The sequence below is a fragment of the Bos mutus genome, chromosome 11 (assembly GCF_027580195.1).
Source record: "Bos mutus isolate GX-2022 chromosome 11, NWIPB_WYAK_1.1, whole genome shotgun sequence".
NCBI classification, from domain to species: Eukaryota; Metazoa; Chordata; class Mammalia; order Artiodactyla; family Bovidae; genus Bos; species Bos mutus.
The window spans coordinates 4031064-4040971 of NC_091627.1; the positions used below are offsets into that span (position 1 = coordinate 4031064).

At 51.4% G+C, this 9908-nt stretch overlaps 1 protein-coding gene across 5 annotated transcripts in view; it reads left to right on the top strand.

The window, feature by feature from the left end:
* Nucleotides 1-9363, top strand: part of TSC1 (TSC complex subunit 1) — a 52366-nt gene extending 43003 nt beyond the window's left edge. For all 5 annotated transcript variants that reach the window (XM_070378768.1, XM_005902741.3, XM_070378770.1 and 2 more), the window contains 3 exons: nt 2812-2999; nt 3084-3245; nt 3604-9363. In XM_070378768.1, coding sequence (XP_070234869.1) covers nt 2812-2999; nt 3084-3245; nt 3604-4120 — 867 coding nt within the window. In that variant the 3' untranslated portion in view covers nt 4121-9363. The remainder of the gene's footprint in view (nt 1-2811; nt 3000-3083; nt 3246-3603) is intronic.
* Nucleotides 9364-9908: the final 545 nt, after the last annotated feature.

Here is a 9908-nt window from a genome sequence, read left to right on the forward strand (position 1 = left end):
AAGAGAATTCCAAAAGACATCTGCTTCATTGACTATGCTAAAGCCTTTGACTGTGTGGATCACAACAAACTGAAAAATTCTTAGAGATGGGAATACCAGGCTGCCTTACCTGCCTCCTGAGAAATCTATACGCAGGTCAAGAAGCAATCGTTAGAACCAGATAAAGAACAACGGACTGGTTCCAAATTGAGAAAGGAGTACGTCAAAGCTGTATATTGTCACCCTGCTTATTTAACTTATGTGCAGAGTACATCAGGCAAAATGGCGGACTGGAAGAAGCACAAGTTGGAATAAATATTGCAGGGAGAAATATCAATAACCTCAGATATGCAGATGACTCCACCCTTATGGCAGAAAGCAAAGAGGAACTAAAGAGCCTCTTGATGAAAGTGAAAGAGGAGAATGAAAAAGCTGGCTTAAAACTTATATTCAAAAAACTAAGATCATCGCATTCCATCCCATCACTTCGTGGCAAATAGATGGGAAACAGTGACAGACTTTATTTCTTGTGTTCCAGATCAGTGCAGATGGTGACTGCAGCCATGAAATTAAAAGACACTTGCTCCCTAGAAGAAAAGCTGTGACAAACCTAGACAGCGTATTAAAAAGCAGAGACATTACTTTGCTGACAAAGGTCTGTCTAGTCAAAGCTATGATTTTTCCGGTACTTATGTATGGATGTGAGAGTTGGACCATAAAGCGATGAAAAATTGACGCTTTTGAACTGCGGTGTTGGAGAAGACTCTTGAGAGTCCATCCCTTAGACAGCAAGGTGATCCAGCCAGTCCATCCTAAAGGAAGTCAGTCCTGAATATTCACTGGGAGGACTGATGCTGAAGCTGAAGCTCCAGTACTTTTGTCACCTGATGCAAAGAGCTGACTCATTGGAAAAGACCCTGATGCTGGGAAAGATTGAAGCAGGAGGAGAAGGGGATGACAGAGGATGAGATGGTTGGATGGCATCACTGACTCGATGGACATGAGTTTGGGTGGACTCCAGAAGTTGGTGATGGACAGGGAAGCCTGGCGTGCTGCAGTCCATGGGGTCACAGAGAGTCATACATGACTGAGCGACCCCATGGACTGTAGCCTGCCAGGCTTCTCTGTCCATGAGATTTCCCAGGCAAGAATACTGGAATGGGTTGCCATTTCCTTCTCCAGGGGATCTTCCCCACCCACTGAGGGATCAAACCTGTCTCCTGCGTTGGCAGGCGGGTTCTTTACTGCTGAGCTAGTTTGTTCACTACCCTATGCTGAAGTATGGAGCCATCGACCATAACTGGAATGGCCACATTATCCAGTCCCAGTCCTGAGCTTAACTCCATCCCCTTCTGGCCGAGGAGACATTAAGCTTGCTGGTCATCTTCATGGAAAAAGTGCCTTCAGGGTTGCTCATCTCCTTGCTCCTTGTGGTTTATTATCTTCTTTAAAAAAACAAATGTACATTTCATGTTAAGCTTATCTTACCACAATTAAAAACACACATCACACAAATGGACCACACGCGTGTTAGAAAAGTGTCCTTTCCACTCGTTGTCTGAGTGCCATATACACTTGCTCTTGCCATCCGTCAGCAGGCAGGCTGTCTTCCTGCTACGGTTGACAGGCCTCACGTATGTGTCTGGTCTGCAGATGCTGCCTTGCCCGAGCAAATCTGGTCGGTCCCCTTGCGTCGCTGGCTTGATCTTAGCTGGCGTTAGGAGAGAGCGGGGAGCAGGATAAAACCACCCACAGCATACTGATAGCTTATGGTGAACAGTGCTGGATTCGTGACCTCCGAAGATTTAGCCTCAGGACCAGGGACCAGGCTTGATCACTTGAGAGCTTTCGTGTGGCAGAGTTTTATTAAAGTAAGAAAAGGGCCAGAGAAAGCCTCTGACAGATATCAGATGGGGACAGAGAGTGCCCCTCTTGCTAGTGTTAGCAAGCGAGTTATATACATTTTAAATTGGTTATTACAGTTAATCAAAAGAATGTCTCAAGGTTGTAAACATTTTACCAGACCCACTCCCACAATTTACATTTTAGAATAACAGGATTAGAATTTAACAACAGAAGGATCCTACCAGACCCACTCCCATAATATACATTCTAAAATACCAGGATTATTCAGAAGGTTTTCAGGAAGGAGAAACTGTCTCAAGCAGGATGCGTTAAGTACAGAGTTTAAACTGAGTTGTTTGTTGTCTAATCATCAGTTTGAGGCCTAAAGAGAAAAAGATTTATGTGACTAAGACTAAGGAATGTGGAGGAAAAAAAGTTTGTCCTTTCCTCCTCCTCGAGAATTCCAGACAGCTTTCTTCTCCTCAGGGACCCCAGACTTCTTACCAATCTGCCTAGGAATCGACTCAGCACCACCACCTGAGATCGTAACTGGATATTGGCGTGTTTTCAGAATGTATATATCTACATAGTTGACCATACCATACACGTGGCTTCCATAGTCTTTTACTGATGTATATCATTTAAAAAATTTATTGAAGATGTATTTTAATTTACTTAACTGTTTCTTTAGCATTAGACTTCACAGTGTTTGTAGTTTTTTTTCTTCTAAATATCCTGTGATGGTTACTTTTGTGCCCGAATGTCTATTTCTGTTTCAGATAATCTCCACAGGGTTAGATTTCAGGGAAGCATTAGTTGGTTAATACTCACTGCCAGCTTACTTTCCAGAAAGTTGACTAGTTTCTGTTTCCACTAGCAGTATACTGATGTTTTCAGTGCTTGTTATGTAGATTTTTCAAAGTAGATATGGTGTGTTCATTTTCTAAAAGTACTAACTCCAGTTCCTTTTTTTTTTTCTTTTTTAAGGAAGTAGAAATGATGAAGGCTGCATATCGGAAAGAGCTAGAAAAAAACAGAAGCCACGTCCTCCAGCAGAATCAGAGGCTTGATACCTGTCAGAAGCGGATTTTGGAACTGGAATCTCATCTGGCTAAGAAAGACCACCTTCTTTTAGAACAGAAAAAGTATCTAGAGGATGTCAAACTGCAGGCAAGGTAACTGTGGCGGGGAGGCTCCTGCTGCGATGCATTTGCCGAGTAGAACCTCCTACACTCTGGCGGTGGGTCCTTGTCTTTCAGAGGACAGCTACAGGCTGCAGAGAGCAGGTATGAGGCCCAAAAGAGGATCACCCAGGTGTTTGAATTGGAGATCTTAGATTTATACGGCAAGTTGGAGAAGGATGGCCTCCTGAAAAAACTTGAAGAACAAAAACCAGAAGCAGCTGAAGCAGCAGAAGAAAGGTAGGAACGGAGAGTCAGCAGCCGTGGCCTTGTCGGGAGGCTGCGCCGACCGACAGAGCAGGTTCCAGCCTGACGAGCTCTGAGCTGCGTCCCTGAGGGCCCAGCTGTCCTCCCTGCTCCTTCTCCTGGGCCCCGAGTCGCTCAATAATGGTCCCAGGGAGCATTTCTATGTAAGATCGCCGTCTGATGTTCACGCACTCTCGCGCGTGTGTCCTCTGTTCTAGGACACAGAGCAGGCCAGCGGAGTTCCCCATTGGCATGAGTGCGTGTCTGTGTAACCCCGCGCCTCCCCAGTGGGACTGGAGTGGTTGGATGCCGCAGCCTCCAACCCCCTTCCTCCCCCTTGGATTTCTTACAGGCTTGACTACTGTCAGGACGGCTGCTCGGATTCGGTGACAGGGCACAACGAAGAGGCCCCTGGCCGTAATGGTGAGACCAAGCCCTCCAGGCCTGGCGGCGCCCGGGGCGGTGGCGGTGGCGGCGGCAGAGGTGGCGGCAGCAGCAGCGAGCTCTCCACCCCGGAGAAGCCCCCCAACCCCAGGGCGGGCCCGTTCAGCAGTCGGTGGGAGACGGTGGTGGGTGAGCCCACTTCCGGCACCCCCACGACGGTGGGCTCGCTTCCCAGCTCAGAGAGCTTCCTGGGCATGAAGGCACGAGAGCTGTTTCGTAACAAGAGCGAGAGCCAATGCGACGAGGATGGCCTGACTGTTGGCAGCCTTTCTGAGACCCTAAAGACAGAGCTGGGCAAAGACTCGGGTGTGGAAGCCAGGGCCCCCCTGACCCTTGATGGCCCACTGCTGCCTGCCCCAAAGCCGGACAGCGTGGGCCAGCTCCGCATCATGGACTACAACGAGGCCCAGCTTGAGCACAGCTAGGGATGCTGGCCGTCAGTGTTAACTTGTGTGTCGCTGGCCTAGACAGGAGGTGTGAGTGCCCGATTCAGAGCTTTCCTGTTTCCAGGGCTTGAGGGGCGAGCTCCCGCAGAGGAAGTGGGATGGGGGTCCTTTGATAGTTGACTGAACGCAGAACGGTTTTCGGATCTGGCATTGCAGTGCCTCTTCACTTTCCCTTCGGCCACCCCAAACCCTCTCTTCCATTAACCTGGCAGTGTGTGCTAGCCCGAGGGCCGGGGTGCGTTCCTCACTAGCTTTATTTCCTTCCTTTCCCGCCCCACCCGCAAATGGTTGCGTCCTTTGAACCTGTGCAATATGAGGCCAAATTGAACCCTGGAGTCTGACACCACCCACACCTTTCCTGAAGTTCAGTTCACTGGGCAGGCTCCCTGTGAGCCTAGGTCACTGGTGGCATCACAGGTAAGTCCAGTCCTGTCCCTTTCCAGGAGGACATGGCGTGCAAAGCTGAGCATCTTGACATGAGAGCTTTTACATGAGACGTTGTCACTGCTTTTGGTTTTAAAGTCCAGCATCTAAAGCTGCAAAGCTCAAAAAACAATGGTTCATTCTCTCAAGTTCTTTTGGCAGTTCTGATAAGCTTCCTAGAAAGTTCTGTGTGAACAAAGGCCTGTTGTTGGAACAGTGTGGAGCTGGCCCTGTGGAGACTGCTCCCCGTGGGGCGCGCTCTGTCCCCCTGCCCCAGTGGAGACTGCTCCCCGTGGGGCATGCTCTGTCCCCTGCCCCAGTGGAGACTGCTCCCCGTGGGGCACGCTCTGTCCCCTGCCCCAGTGGAGACTGCTCCCCGTGGGGCACGCTCTGTCCCCCTGCCCCAGTGGAGACTGCTCCCCGTGGGGCACGCTCTGTCCCCTGCCCCAGTGGAGACTGCTCCCCGTGGGGCGCGCTCTGTCCCCTGCCCCAGTGGAGACTGCTCCCCGTGGGGCGCGCTCTGTCCCCTGCCCCAGTGGAGACTGCTCCCCGTGGGGCGCGCTCTGTCCCCTGCCCCAGTGGAGACTGCTCCCCGTGGGGCGCGCTCTGTCCCCTGCCCCAGTGGAGACTGCTCCCCGTGGGGCGCGCTCTGTCCCCTGCCCCAGTGGAGACTGCTCCCCGTGGGGCGCGCTCTGTCCCCTGCCCCAGTGGAGACTGCTCCCCGTGGGGCACGCTCTGTCCCCTGCCCCACTACCTCTTGTTTACGTGGCGTTTGTGTGAAAGCTGGGACTGTTCTGCGCACAGGCTGGGGTGGGGTCGGTCAGACCTGGGCCCTGCATGAGAGAGGGCAGTGGCTTAAGCAGCTCCCTGAACAGGAAAGTGCTGTGCATGTGGACGCGCCCTGCAGGCGGGGTGCTGCTGGCCTCCTGCCGCAGCGAGCCTCTGAAGGTCCAAAAAGTTTCTCCCGAGTTTTCTGACCATCATTTCTCAGGCTGTGAGAGTTGCCTCACTGTAGTAGATTCTACTGGAGACAGCTTTTCACTCCAGTTCCTACTTTCAGGGGCTGACCCTGCAGGGAGCTGGGTGTTGCTCCCCGACCCCCGGCATGAGTTGGTCGTGGCAGAGTCCTGGAGAGGGTTGACAGAGGCTGATGTCCTGGACCCACAGGGCCTGGGTGCATGTGCTCGGGAGAGGCGATAGCAGTCAGAATATGGGGGCTGGCAAAGAAGCCGAACCCAGCAAGTACTCCTGAAATAAACGCTAGAAGCCTGGGTTGTTGCCTGGGTTTCCAGCTGAGGCCCGGGCAGAGAGAGGCTGGTAGGAAAGAGCCAACAACCTTGGCGTCTCTCTCTCTCTTTCAAAGTGTAGAAGGGTTCATCCATGAAGAGGGAAACAGCACACTGTAATGGTACGGAACTTCAGTGCGTGTGGACGCTTTTGGCACGTGAGGGTGACGGTCTCTTTTTTTAAAGCATGGCAGGAGTTCTTAGCATCCTAACCAAAGGGAGCTGGAGAGTCAGCCTCCTTGTCCCCGTGGCTGTGCAGGCAGCAGCCCTCCTCGGGACGGAGTGTTCGGGTGTGACTGACTGACCAACCACAGCCTGAGGGAGGGGTGCCCAAGCGCGCTCAGCCTGGCCCAGCCGGCTCCGCGGTTGCCGCAGGATGCCGACTGGAGTACTAACGATGCCACACGTCTAACTCAGCTGTTGGCAGAGGAGAGCTTAGGAACGCACGCATGCTGGTTTCCTAGTCCCGCTTTATTTAGGAAAGAAAGGCATGACAAATTCAGGAAAGAAAAAAATGTTACAAGATTAACTGCTAAACCTGGTTCTAAATGCTCATCCCCTGCCCAAGCCCAGGAGATCCCTGCCCCAGAACAAAGATTCCAGGCACTTACAGCCTTTATCCTCACTGGTAAAAGCAAGGAGGCCAGTGTAAAAAAAAGAAAAAAAAAAAGTTTTTTAATGGGCAGATCATAAAAACACAGGAAGGAGGCAGCTGTGTGGTGCAGTGGAGCAGGACCCAGACAGCAGGCCCTTGGCACACGCCTCCAGCTGGGGCTTCTGGGTCTCAACTTTCCAAGAACGGCTGACACCAAGCAGCCGTACTTGCCTTACTCTGGGCTCTTGGAGGCCGTGGGTTGTATGCAGCTAAGGTTGGGGACGGAGGCTTGGGGTCATGAGGAAGTTACCCGGCCTGAAAACATAGGCTTTCATCTTCCAAAGGACCTGAGGTGACAATAAAGTTAGATTTTCAAAATCATAGGCCTGCTGAGAGTCAGCGGGTTGGTCGATTAGGCTGCAGTGAGTGTGTGTTTGTAAGGATGGAAAGGGGACAGTGGTAGTGGAACTCCCAAGAGAGAATTTAGGTCCAGGGACCGCCAGGGCAAAGGCCGGGAACTGGCGCTGCCAGGTTGAGCCTGTCCCGAGACGGATGAAGCAGTGTGGTGTTCACAGGCGTTAGGGTTAGCCTCCACCGGAGTCACCTGGAGCAGGCCTACCTGCCTCAGAGTTGTTTGCCCAGTGTCCATAACCTGATGTCCACCTGACGCTAACCAGGGTCAGCACAGACCCTGGGAAGACTGGGGTCTGCTTCTTGGGAGCATGAAATGTTGTTTCAAAAGGGAGCACTACAGAATCGGGGTCGGGGGGTGGGGGGGGGAATGGGGAGAGGGAGGAAGGTGATAGCATGGTCTCTATAGAGAAAACGAGCTCCTGAACCTATCACTGGTGAAGAAGCACATGGATCTCTATCAGACAGAACTTTCATGAATTAAAAAAACCTTGTGGCAAGATTCTGCTACAAGTCTGAGATTTGTTACTGTGGAGTTGGAAGAAATACCAGAAAAGTAACTGAAATCCCAAGTTAGGAGAAGGAGATCATTTCTTGGGACAGAGGTTTCCTTGGAGATGAGTGCGGGGACCCTCCATATGAGGTGGGTAGGTAGACGTGACCTCCCTAGCTTTGTCAGCAGTTTTTCAGGAGGGAAAACTGCCTAACCTTTGGGAATACGCTGCTGCTGAATGTTCTTCCTAGGCTCTGTGAGTGGAGAGAGACGACAGATAAGCTACTTCGTGACCCACAATATGTGTACTGTATTTCGAGGGAGATAGTCCAAACTTTTATTCTTGAAAGATAAAACTGTTAAAAGAGGTCCCAGAAGCCACTGACAGTTGCAGAGGTCAGCACCCCCACAGGGCAAAACCAGGACAGGGGGAGACAGAAGTCCAGAGTTGGGCCATGCCTATTTAAGACAGCATGTGGCGTGTGGTTTCCAGTGTTTTGATTGAGAAAGATAAAACTCTTAGTAGTTTTGCAGAAGAGGATAAATGATCATGAGGATGAGAGAGGGTCTCTGGAGACCACAGAGGTTCACACTCACAGTTAATTAAAAAAACTGTTTCTGTGTAGAGAAATGACAAAAGTGGTATGACCGGCCAGTGTGAGTTCTCACCAAATGCTAGAGTATACCGCCTGAAGCCAGGAAGAAATAACCGAAGAACAGGTGAAAAGAGAGACTGCATGAAAATGTGGTTTTTCTGACCAAAAGCAATAAGACACGGTAGAAAGTGTGGATGGGTCTAAGGAGGGATTTGAAAACTCAGTCCCGGGCTGCTGTGGGCCGTGCCCGTCTTGTGCAGATGTTCTCCGAGAGGCCAGCCCTGTCCTCAGAGTGGCCCCTGGGAGCAGCCCGTGCCCACCCAGAAGTGTGTGTCTCCTGTGAAATGACCTGAATCAGCATGTCTCACTCCGGGAAATTTCCCTGTTGGAGGTGCGAGCTTTAAAACTGACCAGCAGTGAGCATGGGAAGGTGTGTCTGTGTCTGTTTGTGTCCAGAGTTCTCTGACACATGCCCCCGCCCGCCCCCGCCCCCTTGGTGGCATTTGATTAAGCTGTTCTCTAGCCTGGCCCCCGCCCCCACGCGGCTCGTTTCCCCATCTGTGACTGACGTTCCCCAGAGGTGGCGGGGCGGGTGGGGGGCACGCCTTTCCATCTTCTCCACGCTGTCCTGCAGTCCATACGCGCCGACCTGAGAGGAGAATGAATGGCTGCAGCAGCTGCGAGGGGAGCCTGCAGGGGATAGTTGAGCGTCTGTGCCTGCGATGTCTTTTGGCCTTGAAACGAGTTCATGAAGGCAGAGGGGCTTTCTCTTCCCCTTCCCATCCCAGTGCTACCAAGCTGTCCATCCTCGGGGATAAGTAGACTAGTTGAACTTGAAATAGATCTTTTAGAGGAAACCCCCACCCCACCTTCCCAGACCAACTCCTCCCCGTTTCCCCCCTCCATACAGTGTGTATACAGGAGGGTACGGCGCTGTTCTCGGCAGCACAGGCTTTGGCTTATCGGAGAGGCAGCCAGGCGTTTTGCACTAGGAAAAATCAGTGGTCACTTTTCAGAAGACGTCTATGGACCATAAATATATTACGGAGGAACAGATTTTGCTAAGACATAATCTAGTTTTGTAACTCAATCATGGATCAACCACACGTGGCTACCTTGCAGTTTAAAGGGGGTCCTATCAGTGAAAAACAGATTTTTTTTTTTTTTTTGGCTGACTGCTTTTAGCTAAATTTAAGAAAGTCATCTCTTGTCAAAAGGTTTCCACCTTCCCATCTCGAGCATGTCAAACAATCCACATCAGATGCCAAACACGTGAACTGCAAGAGAAAAATGGTACAATCGTAGTGAATGGGAATCTGAATCAAAAGGGTTTGCTGTCCTTCTTAGAATGTTCAAAAATGTCAAGGCAGTTGCTTGTGTTTAACTGTGAACAAATAAAACTTTATTGTTTTGCACTACTCTGCTGTGTTGACATGAAGTGGCTCATGTCGGCCTCTGAGGGGCTTCCAGGCTGAGTGGGAACTGGCCCCGGGTCCGGACTGCTTGGTTATTTACCCCAGGTGCCGGAAGGGTGCTGACAGGTGGAATCAGACTTTAGTCCCTGGAAGAAAGACCTTTTGTTCTGGCAGAGCTGCAGATTCTACCTGTGTCTCAGATTGGTGCCCTCTCCCCAGAGTGTGTGGTGGAGGTGCGGGAGGGGTGACCAGTCATCTCTAGCATACCGGCTTTGGTATGTGCCTGCCTGCCTAGGGGTTGGCTGGCACATGGGGTTGAATACAGTCCTTACAGCTGAGCCCAAACGACACTGAAGCTGTCAAGCCTTGCCGAATGTGTCTTGGGAGTATGCCGAGGAGAGAGGGCTGCCCGCATCCACTACCTGCCCTCCCCATCAGGCGTTTGGAGGAAGGTGGTCTAAACTACCTTTAAACGGCTGTTGGCTGCACCCTGGCCTGACTGGGGAAGGAGTGGAGGTGAAGAGCCCTGTGCGCAGTGCGGTTTTCCA